This window comes from Olea europaea, chromosome 8 (genome assembly GCF_002742605.1).
Source record: "Olea europaea var. sylvestris chromosome 8, O_europaea_v1, whole genome shotgun sequence".
NCBI classification, from domain to species: domain Eukaryota; kingdom Viridiplantae; phylum Streptophyta; class Magnoliopsida; order Lamiales; family Oleaceae; genus Olea; species Olea europaea.
Window position 1 is genome coordinate 6,283,235 of NC_036244.1, and position 13,667 is coordinate 6,296,901.

A 13,667-nucleotide genomic window follows, 5' to 3' on the forward strand; every position below is an offset into this window, starting at 1 on the left:
AATACTTAACTCCATGGACTCAAAAGCATTGATTTAATTTTTTGTGTCAGATAACTTTCTTTCTTGTTAACGTTAGCTGGTAAACTTGGAATTTGGACCATGTGCTATGCACACAAACATCAACTTTCGAGGCAAAAAAGAGGTCTAATCTTTATTGGTTGCTATTGAGCTTGGGGCAATACATCACATTCTATTATCCTTGAAGATATAGTGAATGGATTTAAGATGACTTGTCATATCATATCTGTCAGAGCATATTTGGCTTAAACAATAGGAATTAAGTTGAGTTGCCAGAGTTTGACACAATCCTTGAATCGAAGTGTGGGACCCATGTGAATAAAAAATGCCAAAAAATATTTCCCTCTCCTCCTATTGTGAGGGTGCTACGAAAAGTGTCAAACTTTTACTGGCAGCATAGCATGGTTGTAACAGTAGCTTGTCTCATATTCTCCTCGTATAGCCCATTTTTTGCACAATGTTATTAGTTTTTGCTTGAAATTGAGCTGATTGGGCATATTTTGAGCTTGAATTGAACAAAATAGGGACATTCTACTTTCAAACAATTGAGTGGGTTTTTTTAATTTGTTTAAGAGAGGTTAAACGAGTAACTTTAATCATATTGGAGAAACGGGTTCCCGAAGCAATGATTTGAAGGGACTTGCTTAGAATACTGACAGTGAGAAATCTTCTCTCGATGGTTGGACAAATTGACTTGCTTGGTTGGACAAAAATTACAGTTTTCAGAAAGAGAGACCAAAAGAACTGTAGCTTCACCCTTTTCTGGTCAATCATTTTATGTTGATAATGATGTCACAGCAGAGCTATGTAGTAAGGAAGAGTAAAAAATTTTCATAAGGCACTTGAGTTTTCTTCCTTGCTTATTTGAATGAGATGTAGAATATCTATATATTGTTCTCAAAACGCCTCACTATATTAAATTATTGCTTATTTTATTTGATAGCTGACTTTCTTCAATGTGTTGCAAGTGAAATTCTTACATGCTATATTGTCATAAACCTGAAGTTTTGTTATTAAAATAATAAGAATAAAAAAAATTGAAGTCAACTGTCCAAGTTAACCCGAGGAATTCTCTCAAACATGTGTATCTATTTAATAGGTAGCTGACATTGTCTCTGCTGATCATTGGTATGCTGGCTGTGATACCAATTATATTGAATGCGAAGGACAGTCTAATCGAAAATAACTTGGGCACTCAAGTAATCTTGTATACAGTAAGTGTTCCAATGCCATTCATGAAGATTTAAGAGATTGTGTAATGTTCAAAACAGAGTAAAATCTCATATTTCTCATTTATTATTACAAAAAAATGAGAATTGATAATACAAAAATATAAGTACAAGAACATAAGATTTACGTGAAAACCTAAGATAGAAAAACTCACGGATAAGGAGAAGAAATTGCGTGAATACTGCTCACCAATCGCGCAGGTGGCACTTGAGCGTCTTTTTCAGCAAGTTGACCGCTCACTGGTTGCACTATGGGCACTCGAATGGTGGATGGATCGCTCACTGTACATGAGCCTGCCACTCTAGCGGTGGGACTATCTAGCTGAAATCCTAATCGCAAGTTTGGCTGTTTTTACATTCCTATTGTATCTCAAACACTATCATTTGTTAGACCTGTTATATTAGGACTCTACCAGATGTTAGGTTTCCTTTTTTTCTTTTGTATTATATATAGGAGTAATTACATTTCTTAAAACCATCAAACAATCCAAATTTTGGAATCATATTTTGATATAGTCAATTATTCACCTCCTCTGCCCGTGGTTTTTTCCCGTTTTGGGTTTCCTTATAAATCTTATGTTCTTGTTCTTATTTTTCATATTGTCAATTCTCTTTTTTTGTAACATTTATGATGACATTGTCCCTTTAATCTACACTACTCTCCCTATTAGATTTTGTGTTAGCTATTCTATGATCAAAATGGTCAATTTATAATTGTTCAAGAGTTTGGCGTCAATTTGTACGTGAGTAAAAGTTGGAGACTAAGTTGCAATTTTGTTAAAGTATGTTAGGGTTTGAGTTGTGAAGTAGGGCAAGAAGTGTCGTTGAAGTTTCACTAGCTGCTCGCCAAGTGATCTCTCGAGTGTTAAAAACAGAGAGTCCCTCGCTAGCTTTGCGCCACTACTTCACTTGCTTTTCGATCGAGCGACATTGCTACTTGAAAAACCCTATTTTTTGATTTTCGAGATTTTGACCCGGCCTACACTACCCAAAACATCCCATATAAATACCAGTGCATCGTTTTTAGCGTTTTCTAGATGGTTGAATTTGGAGAAAACCTTGTACACTTTGATATATTCATTCAATCCCACATCCTGTTGGTGCACTCCCACAAAAACATAAAATCCACTACCATCAAACACCAAAACTTGTTCTTCCAAAGCATTTGTTGAGATTTGAAAATGAGGGAAGGAGATTGGAGTTCCGATCATTGGAGAATCGGGAGTTCCTAGGAATACACAGGAGATAGACAAAATCAAGAGCCGGGAATTGGTGTAAGAGCACGCAACACAGGAGGGCTTGGAGCTGGGAGTTAGAGCAAGAGCACACATTCCTGGACGGCTTTGGAAAATTGTAGTTAGGAGGTTAGAAAAACTTGTGTTAGTTGTGTGTGGCAGATAGTAAGTTGAATTTTCGTTTATAGTGAATTTGTATTGGCTTGGGCTCGAAATTTTTAATCCCGTAAGAGATTTTCTCCGTTATCAATTAATTGTGTTACTTATTTTTTTCAATTTACTTATTTTCGACAGTTCAACATAGGATAGTAGAGCATGTGAAATGAACTGGACTAATTAATAATTGTGACTTGTTGCATTTATTAATTAATTAGTGAAAATTCTGCATAAACACCTATTCACCCCCCTCTAAGTATTATTTAGGTCAAACTACGATATTTCCCTGCCTATGATTTTATTCTTTGTTCACCTGCTCAAATATCTGATATATTGTTCTGGTACATATTTTGGTCATCTATAAACCAATATTTTGCTTGCCTTAGCCAGCATGGGTTCTGAAGTCTGCAAATGAAATTCGTGTGCAAAGGCTCGTACGTTTATCTGCAGATTTGGCTAGGTAAACTGGAGCTTTGCTAGACACTAGCGAAAATGGCATCTTTAAGGAGGTACACAGGTTTTTCAACACTAATTCTTTTTCTTTCTTGTTCTCTTTATTTCTTAACAGGTCTTTGTAACACTTGATAAGCCCGCAACTTAAGTTATGAGTTTTACAGACACAAAATTTTATTCGCATTTACAAGCCATGGATATTTGAAATGCATGAAACATAGACTGGTGGAAGTCGGTGAAGATTCTCCTTTTTCTTACATGTACATTTCTTTGAGTGATTGTAACACTTGAGATGTTTCTCAGTTAGCCTACACCAAGGACTGCTCTTATTTCCTGCTACAATATGTTGTATCTGGAGCCAACTCAATTCATGATATTAATTCGGTTTGCATCACGGTTAAAGCTGTTGAAATGTCCATTCTAGTTAGAGGGCATAAGGAATTAGTTTTAGAAGAACTATAAAAATCATTCTTTTAGAGCATGTTTGAGCCCCATTTTTTCCTCAAAACGCATTTTGGAATAGTATTTTGTTGGAGAATGTATGATTAAAAAATAAGGAAAAGTTTTGAGTTTGCATGTAATATTATTTTTTTGAAGAATGTATGATTAAAAATTAGAGAGAGATAAATGTATTTTGGAAATAATGGTGACCAAACAAGGGCTTAATCTGAAAACTAGTTTCACTGTGCAGTTTATTTGTGTTTGATTGGGATAGATCGGATTACTAATTAAGAGTTAGTTCTTGCACTTAATTGGTTATTTTGGAGGTTATATATCGGACAAGCTGGCCCCAAAATGGCAGATTGGTATTCAGATCTTTGTGTTTTATCTGTTGAATGATCCTTATGGATTAGGTAGTCAATGGTAATACTGATCCTGGCACTGTACCTCGTTCTATTACTAATATAAGCCATGTAGATAGGCAAAAGATTGCAAACCTTGCTAAAGATGGTGTCAAAAAGCGCTGGAATTGCTATATGCAGGTAAAAAGGTTCTTATACCTCAACAAGTCAGAGTTAATATTCAATAGCCACTTCCTAACTATACTGTTTCCAGTTGATCGATTTTTGGAGCCGGGCCCTCGTTCAAGGACATTTTTCAGTGACAAAGGCTTCACGTGTTTGCAAGTGTTGGATCATATCCATGTATTTTACCAGGTATTTGACTTATTGCTGTGGCTGGGAGGATATAGTGTACCAAATAACTCAATGACAAATATTGTTTTAATGATTTCACAACTGCTAACATCTTTCCAGGTGGCTTTGATGTATGCATCACTAGGGAGTGAGCTGTGATGGTACCATAAGTATATACTTTAACGATAGTAGCCAAATATGGCCATAAACCCGTTCTTAAAATTTATTGAGTGCAAATATTCAATTTGAGAAGTTGAGTTGGAATATTTGGATATGTTTGATTGGGTAATTTACATCTGTGTTTCTGCAAGGAAACACATAGGAGAAATTAAGATGCATTGTTCTTATTGGTTTTATGATTCAATCTCATAGGAGAATATGTCGGCTGATGAAATAGAAGTAGCTATCCACACAGATTCAGGACAGGCTGACAGGCTTCGGTTGGCTTACTCCAGCATAGAGACTGCAGAGCTTGGGTATATTGAATTCAAGCGAATTGATTTTCTGGGAAGTCAGAGTCGTAAAAGTTTTGAAATGTTGAAACACCTAAACGACGAAAATAATATTAATGTCTATGAACTGTTGATCAGAGAATGAGTTCGTTTTCCAGAAGTTGGCATTTCTTTATTCTTTTGGTGTTGAAAATCTCTGCAAATCATAAATTGAAGTCCTGTTGGATTACATAGGAAATGTACAATGCTGTAAATGTTTTTATGTATATGTACCTGTCGTGTGTTTGATATATGTGGTTCTTGTAAGGATACTGTTGAGTTGCTTTTGATTTTATTATGTTGTGGGTTTGTAAGGATATATCATTGTGACAGTATTGGATGGATTAGATGTATAAGTTGGATCGTAGAATAAATAAGATTTTCATTTCTTATGTGGATTCAATGAAAAGCATTTCAGCAAACATGCCATAATTAAAAGGAATCTGCAATGGTTAACGGATCAACTTGCCTTTAAGCATCCGTTCTAGTGGATTATGCAGAGAACTTATTCTGAGCAATGGAAATTCATGCAATCAAACTGTTATTCTAAATAGTCATAGTTAATTGTTCATTAATTTGGGAAATTAACCCTTTTTTTCCTTCTTCTACTGTTTTTGTTTTTTTTTTTGTGGGGGTCTCAATAAACTTCTCTAATGATTTTTGGCAATTGGAGTAATCTGGGAACTAAAATGTAGACCAGAAAATTGGGAAAAGAACTGGACAACAAAATGTTAACGCCTTTTATGTTATTTAAATAATGGATGCTACTTTTGAACAGTGTTCTAAAAAATTTCGTCTAAGAGGAGTCTGGCGTAAGGCTTGGGCAAAAAGTCATGCCTTGGCAATGAGCGCTAAGTGGTGCTTTATTAACTTTATTTTTTTAAAAGGCCTTTTATTCAATTTTAGTTTCAAGTTTTTAAATGACTTTATCTGTAAAAAAGTCAAAAATGAAGACACACTAAAAAATTTTAAGTAGGACATGTCTAGTTGAAAGCTGAAAATATGAAAAGTAATTTAATTTTTCCATTTCGAAAACTTGATAATTATCTAATTGACTAATTGTAGGAACTATTAATTAAATATATTATTTTATAATTTTAGACATTTGGTATATATGATTTGCTATAAAATAGAGAGAAAAGAGAATAAAATAGAGATCAGTCAATAAATGTGTCTTTTATTGAGAACCAAAGTCTTATATTCATAAAGAAAAATTAGGATTAGAAGGGATACAACATTCGTAATGACTAGAGCTGCAAGGGTATAAAAGTCACTCATAAGTGTTACTATATTTACAACACTTCCCCTTAAATGACTATTTATACAATAACTATCTTATTAAAACATTATTTGGAAAAAAAAATCCAACGGGACAAAAATGCCAACAAATTAAAAATAATAATTTTGAGTAGTAAATTGCCGTCTTGTTAAAGCATTGTCAATAAAATCCAGAAGGCCTCACGATTTAATCAACCATGATATTTGCAAAATTCACTATGTTAAGAGTCGTGCATTACATATTAAAACTTCATTTTTCTCACTTCCTTTTCACATAAGTATATACTTTTAGATTTTTCGAACTGCAGGTCTAGAAATTTTCGATTTCGTTAATAAATTCAATTTAAGATTGCATCCTTTTTATTTGGCTAATCATTACTTCGATCGGTATATTTTGATACATGTATTTCGATCCTACATTATGTGATGCAGTACATTATGTGCGAAGGTGTTGTCAACATTTTTTTTTCGATAATAATATTTTTTATAATGATATAACTTATTGAGATATTTCAAATAAAACCTGAACCTTTTCTGAGATTTTAAAACTTGTTATGTCTAAATATTCATTAAGAGTATATGCATCTTTAATAGGAACATATTTGCTAATTACTCCATTTTTGTTTCGAAATTTTTATATTAAAATCAAATATCATCACGCTTTAGGTGTGTCATCAATATATCAAAAATAATATTAACAACTACTAGGACATCAATTCGTGTTGGAGCATTTAAAATTAGTGCATTAGATATTGTTGGTCTCATAGGTCAGTATATGCATCTAAATAAATTATATTTCCAACTTCTAGTTCAAATTATCTTTTATGGGGATTTATATAATAATGCATTTGTATATTATTTCAAACTTCTTAATTCCCCCTTAATGCTAGGAGAATGGTCCAATCAAAATTGACAATCAGTAAATTGCATTATCGAATACCACTCATTTGAGATAAGGGCTAAAACTACGTATTTTTTTTCTCAACATTCTTTACTTTTCACCTCAGTGCATTGTGGTTAATCAATTTTACATATACTGTACTATTAAAATAATTAAATGAATAAATTTGGCTCGGATCCTAAGTCAATTATAATAGGGAAAACAGTGATATTGGTATGATGCTTAATAGCATTTTCTAAATAGAAATGAAAGTATTTTGTTATCAATTAAATTAATCAGAGGCATTTAACAAACAATAGTATCAAACCATTTATCAATATCTTAACTAACACTTATTAAAATGTTGAGATTTAGGATCATTAGTATTAACAAAATACACTGTCTTGATTATATAATCTGAAAATTATGTTCATAATTTAATATTTGAACAGTAATTTCGCAAACCTAAGGTTATGAACACCATGCAATCATCTGGTATTTGTATCAAATTAATTAGATAAAAATAATATTTAGATGGTCAACATGGAAGATGATGAGGGCTCCATTTATCACCTGATTATTTTTAAGAAATAGAGGAAATTCAGTACCTATCATAGCTAGTAATGATTAATGAAAAATTTTCATGAAAGATATAGAGGATTCAAAATTTTTCTGGTTATTCATTGAAAATATGTTTGTTTTTTCTTTAATTTCACATCATTATGGATCCAGTGATCGTCCAACTGATTATGCCAAACAATAAGATCAAATTAAATTTCTAGTTCAATATCAAATATAATTCAATTATTTAATTACAAAAATACGATTAAATATTATATAATCAGATAATAATCAATCAAGTAATCAAATTAATCAATGTCAATATGACATGGTTATATGTTTTCATTTAGGAACACATGACGAACATCAATCAAGTAATCAAATTAAACTTACGGATGACGAACATCAATTTAATAAATAATCAACATCAAATAAATTATCTAACTGATTAATATGCAGTCATACTCGTCACCAAAATATATATGACGGTACATGCGAAATGATTATGAATACATATATATATAGGGAGCACACAAAAAGTAATGTCGCCTTCTCTTTTTCCTCACAAGAAATTACTTTGCTTACCTCTATATGGTTAGAGATTCAAGAGTAGAAAGAAGAATAAATTTTGCTAATTTAATTGGCTAGAACTTTTATACTGATAATGTGTTATAAAATAGAGAGAAAAGAGAAGAAAATAGAGAAAAATCAAATAAACTTGTATGTTTTATTAAGAATCAAAATCCTATATTTATATGGAAGAATTATGGTTAGAAGGATACAACAGTTATAATAACTAAAACTGCAGTGGTATAAAAGTCATTCATAAATATTACTATATTTACAACAATAATTTTTAAAATGATTAAAAAATTAAAATAATTTTAAGATAAGAAACTTTATTTTTTTATGCATAGGCCTCGTCTAAGTTTGCCCAGGCTCATAAAGTTTGAAGTTTGGCTTCCACATTTGACCATGTTGTACGCTTTTTAGAACACTACTTTTAGACTCCAGAAGAAAAGGAAACCCTAATCCAATATGGCTTTTCTCGATGCTTAAATGTTTGGAGTGGCTTATGTATAAAAATAAGTATAAATTATAATAGCAGAATATTTTTCCATAGAAAGTAACTTTCTTGATTGTTTTGTTAAAAATGTTGTCTAGATATTTTTCTACACAACAATTTTCGTTATTAAATTTAAAAAGTTATGTTTCTTGTATAATTATTTAGAATTTCATGAACACAACTTTCTTGAAATTTTCACAAGCTCCTTATATAATGAAATCATAAGGTAGACAAAAAACCTAGAAAAATCCTTGCTTTGGGACTTACTGGCTGGAGACCCTCGAGAAAACACTTTCCTGTCCCATCTTACATTTTGACCAAATGTAATAATTTTCCATCATCAGTCATTCTATTCTGACCATCAACATTTGAGGGTTGATTTCATTTGATTTGATGGTTAAGGTTTTAATTAAGAAATCATCTTATGACTAATCATGTTATAAATCCTGGACTCCGTACACAAACTCCAATGCTCCTAATCCTCCACGAGATCTTTCAATGTCTTTTGGTTCTTGATTTGTCTCTCCTTAGTAAAACCCTAAATCAAGATTACTGTAATAGCCTAGTAACTTGCATCTATACACACAATCAATATGCCAATTTTGTGTATCTGTTGTTAGGTAATAGTATATGCACTAATTTACAAGGATAGATGGACCAAAGGTTAACAAGGTGGAACAAGATAGTAAAACATAAATTAAACAGCAGATTTTTAACAGTTGGCAATAGCCCATAAACGAGCCAACTTTGCTGAAGCTTTTGAAAGTCTCTTGTCTCTAAACCTACAATGGAAAATACCATTACTTACCCACCCCACCTCCACCCACAAACCCCTAGCCTCAATTATCATTTCTTAAATAGTTCCCTAAAGAATATCAATAAGAGAAGAGATCTAGAGGGAGAGGGAGAGAGAGAGAGTTGGAGAGCGGAGAAAATGGGGAGAGGAAAGATTGAGATCAAGAGGATAGAGAACTCAAGCAATAGACAAGTTACATACTCAAAAAGGAGAAGTGGGATTATGAAAAAGGCTAAGGAAATAAGTGTTCTTTGTGATGCTCAAGTTTCTGTTATCATCTTTAATAATTCTGGCAAGATGCACGATTTCTGTAGCCCTTCTACTACGTATGTCTTTATATGTTTCTTCATTCATTTTATTTTGTGTGATTGATAGTTAAATATCTAGGTTTTCTCTATTGTTTTTTCCTCTTTCATTTGAAGGTTAATTGACTTGCTGGATCAGTACCATAAACTCTCTGGGAAGAAGCTCTGGGATGCTAAGCATGAGGTTATCTCTCTATATCTATATATGTGTGTTTTTGTGTGTGTGAGAGAGAATATGAACATCATATAGCCCTAGCATCCATGATTTCTTGGGTGGAGCTGTGGGAAAATAACATGGTTTTGTGCTAATATGAATTTCTTGGAAGATCTAAATATAGTATGAACTTTTCTCTCTCTAGATCTATATATCCCTCTTCCCTCAAATCCCTAGTGTTCTAGCATTTTTCATTTTTTTAAATGAGCAGAGAAAAAAAAAAATGCATCAGGCGTTACATCCACGGACGGATCTGGTAAAATATCTCTCTCTCTCTCTCTCTCTCTTCCTTTTTTCTTGCGAAATTCAGGAAAGCACTTGTAATATATCAAACATAAAAAGAAAACTTATGTTTTGATATCCCTTAAGAGATCCAGTGATTATAAGCCCTTTTTGTCCAAAAATAATCTGAAACTTCTTGTTGACCTGGTGGTTCTAAGTCTGATCTGGGGTTGTCAAAAAGTTTTGGCTCTAGGGCACCCCAGAATGCTTAGGGTTGTCAATCAAAATTGTAGATCTGTACAATATCCTTTATGTTTGATTGTTCTAACAAGCGTTGAACTGTAACAGCATTTGGACAATGAGATCAACAGAATCAAGAAAGAGAATGATAGGATGCAGACTGAACTCAGGTTAGATTACTCTTTTCTCTCGACAAACACACACACACACACACACACACACACTAATTTGAACCAAAACGGAACATGACATGAAACAACGAGTAGAAACGCTATTTCTAACAGAAGTAGGACGTGCTTTGGGTTAAAAACATTTTCTAGAATCTTGAAGAGTTTTCAATTGTCGAAATGGAAATACTAAAATTTTAAGAAGTTTTCTAGCAACAATACCTTCATGTCTTCTTATATGTAGCTTGTCAATTTCAGGCATCTGAGTGGAGAGGACATAACAACTTCGAACTACAAAGAACTGATGGTTTTAGAGGAAGCTCTTGAAAATGGGATATCAAGTCTCAAAGCCAAACAGGCAAAATCCCTTTATATTTCTTACTTCTTTTATTTATTTATTTATTATTATTATAATTTTTTCAAATTTTTATCCCAGCTGCTTTTCGATTCATGTGATCTTCGTATAATCAAGTAACAATCTGATACTTGACCTTTTTTCTTTTTCTTTTTCTTTTTTTCCCCTTTTTTGACAGATGGAGTTTGTACCGATGATGAGAAAACATGTAGTGCTAACTGCTGATAATCATTTATTTTTCAATTATTCAATACTATGTACTACATTGTTACTTATGCTTTATATTTACATTCAAATGTTTATTTGCTCATATATGTTCTTCTGGCGAACATCGTATCAGAATGAAATGCTTGAGGACGAGAACCAGGGGCTCCAATTCAAGCTGGTAAGTCTTTTTCTCTTTGCTATATACACAACAAGCATGGAATATTGTATCATTTGGTTAATTTAATTAGTACCTAGAAGGCTAAGTTACCTTAAGATCCTAATTTTTGTACATAAGATATATAATCTTTTGTTAATCAAAGTAGAAAATAATAATAAAAAGTGATAATTTGTTAAAGAATGATGCTACTCGCAATCGCTCGCTATGGTAGTCACTCTAATGGCATACACACGACATGTGATTATTTGATGCATGAGTCAATATGCCACATAGTGCGACTATCGTAGTGATCCATTACGAATATCATTACTCTTTGTTAAATTATCACTTGTGCACTATATATATAAATGAATACGTCCATTGAGTTAATTGTTCCAATGGTCACTGAACTTAGATCCATCTCCTTGATTGACCACTGAACTTTAAAATGTCGAGTTTTGGTATTGAACTTAGGTCCATATCTTTGATTGGTCACTGAATTTTAAAATGTCGAGTTTTGGTCACTAAATTTAAGTCCATGTATTCGATTGCTCGCTAAAATTTAAAATGTCGAGTTTTGGCCATTGAACTTTGGAATATGACGTATGCTACTCACTAGCATAATTATTGAACTTTGAAAAATATTGAGTTCACAGTGAATAATGTACAATATTTTTCAAAATTCAGTGAGTAATATACAATATTTTTCAAAGTTCAGTGAGTAATGTACAACATTTTTCAAAGTTCAGTGGTCAAAACTCGACATTTTAAATTTCAGTGAGCAATAGAAGACATAAACCTAAGTTCAGTGGACAAAACTCGACATTTTTCAAAGTTCAGTAGCCAAAACTCGACATTTTAAAGTTCAGTGGTCAATCAAAGAAATGAACCTAAGTTCAGCAACCAAACTCGACATTTTAAAGTTTTGTGGCCAGTTAAAGACATGGACTTAAGTTCAGTAACCGTTGAAACAATTAACTCATGTCTCCATTCAAGTTCAGCAAAACCCGCATGTCTAATTAATTCCAATGATTTATAGCGGCAGATGCATTTGGATCCGATGGATGATCAAAATGGGTTAGAAAATGGGGATGTTTATCATCAACAGGGAGTTGGAGACTACGAATCACAAATGCCTTTTGCCTTTCGTGTGCAGCCAATGCAGCCGAATTTGCAGGATCGTTTCTAGTAGCATTGCCTGATGCTCCTAATATATAACATATAAATAAATGACCTCTGTCGCTGCTTAATTTGGTTTCTTCGAAGAAAACCTTAGTTAAAATTTGTAAGCTTAATTAGGTTGTCTGAAACTGTTTCAATTGTGCATGCCTTTGTCCAAAGGTTTTAAGCCTGACTTCTGGATGTTATTTTAACATTTATATATGTTTTTTGTATTAGTATTTAGTTACCAATAATAATTAAGGTTAACATTAGAAAACACACTGAGCAATGGGATGAAACTGATCTCAAACTACGAGAATGTTTTTTGAAAAGCTCTGATAGCATTTGAAAGTTACTAGTTCGCCCCTAAAGAGCGGTGAATAGGTGAAAACAACGGAATTAAAATTAACAATTAATAGCAACAAATCACTTATTAATTGTTGTAGATATTTAGTCAATTAAGTTAATTTATCCTATATTGAATTGCCACATTTGTAATATGAAAACAATAAAGAAAACAAGAATTGTTGATGAAGAAACCCAAATGGGTAAAAACTCTCGAACCAAGCAAGAGGATGAAACTGATCTCGAACTACGAGAATGTCTTTAATTGTAAGTGTTATGCTCTAAGTAGGCTGTAAACATTTTTAATATAATAAATGTGTTTTTATATTTTGGCAAGATCTATTATTTAACAACCTTGCTACATTTACAAAAAAAAAATCTCCCTATATAGAATCTGTAAAGGTTTTTTTTTTTTTTTTTTTTTTTTTGTATACATAGATTAATTCATTATTTAATTGAATTTATTTTCTAATATATAAAACTAATAGAGTTCATATATTTAAATCTTGATAACTTGTCAATCATAAGAAGTTGTGATAATGAGAAACAATTTACATATAACTGAATCTTAAATTATCTTTGATCGTAAGTGATAATGAGATACGGAAATCTTTATTACGAATAGATCAACTGTGTGGCATTTCTCAATAGTGAAGTGGGCAACTGATCTTACAAGCTAAAATACGAGGACATTTAAATGGACACGTGAATGTTTTGTTAAGAAAATAAAATATTGGATATTTGCTGGAGAGATTCCAAATGGATAGTTGTCTGAGTGTCAATGGTAAAATTCTGACGTTCGTTGGAGGAATCGATTCTTCAACTTGAGGTCACCATAGTGCATTATATGAGGATGGTAATATTTTGATGATGTTGGATGTTACTCTACCAAGAGTGACTACTATGGTATCATCCGACTATGTAAAAAATTATATGAAGGCTATGAGTAAAGGGATTTATTTGACCCTTATATTTTCATGTGAGCAAAAAGTGCT

The 13,667-nt window shown here is 32.4% G+C and overlaps 2 protein-coding genes across 5 annotated transcripts in view; both read left to right on the forward strand.

Annotated features, from left to right (window-relative positions):
* The window catches only part of LOC111398219, a 23,540-nt gene extending 18,716 nt beyond the window's left edge, over positions 1–4,824 (forward strand). The window contains exons 5-6 of the mRNA XM_023025150.1: positions 3,946–4,074; positions 4,600–4,824. Of these exons, the coding sequence (XP_022880918.1) occupies positions 3,946–4,074; positions 4,600–4,824 (354 nt within the window). The remainder of the gene's footprint in view (positions 1–3,945; positions 4,075–4,599) is intronic.
* A 4,541-nt stretch (positions 4,825–9,365) lies between these two features.
* Positions 9,366–12,578, forward strand: LOC111398652 (floral homeotic protein GLOBOSA). 4 transcript variants are annotated; one of them, XM_023025660.1, is made up of 7 exons: positions 9,366–9,625; positions 9,722–9,788; positions 10,389–10,450; positions 10,706–10,805; positions 10,981–11,010; positions 11,143–11,187; positions 12,206–12,578. In XM_023025660.1, the coding sequence occupies exons 1-7, from the start codon at positions 9,438–9,440 to the stop codon at positions 12,353–12,355; spliced, it is 642 nt and encodes a 213-aa protein (XP_022881428.1). In that variant the 5' UTR covers positions 9,366–9,437; the 3' UTR covers positions 12,356–12,578. The 4 variants fall into 4 exon arrangements, with proteins under 4 accessions (XP_022881428.1, XP_022881429.1, XP_022881430.1 ...); XM_023025661.1 differs by having other exon boundaries at positions 12,212–12,563; XM_023025662.1 differs by lacking the exon at positions 10,981–11,010.
* The last annotated feature ends 1,089 nt before the right edge of the window (positions 12,579–13,667 follow it).

Bases quoted from the DNA above. Each gene is read 5' to 3' on its own strand.
- LOC111398652 (XM_023025660.1), top strand. From the start codon at position 9,438: ATGGGGAGAGGAAAGATTGAGATCAAGAGGATAGAGAACTCAAGCAAT. The intron at 9,626-9,721 runs GTATGTCTTTAT...TTTCATTTGAAG, and splicing joins TTCTGTAGCCCTTCTACTAC to GTTAATTGACTTGCTGGATC. The intron at 10,451-10,705 runs GTTAGATTACTC...TGTCAATTTCAG, and splicing joins AGGATGCAGACTGAACTCAG to GCATCTGAGTGGAGAGGACA.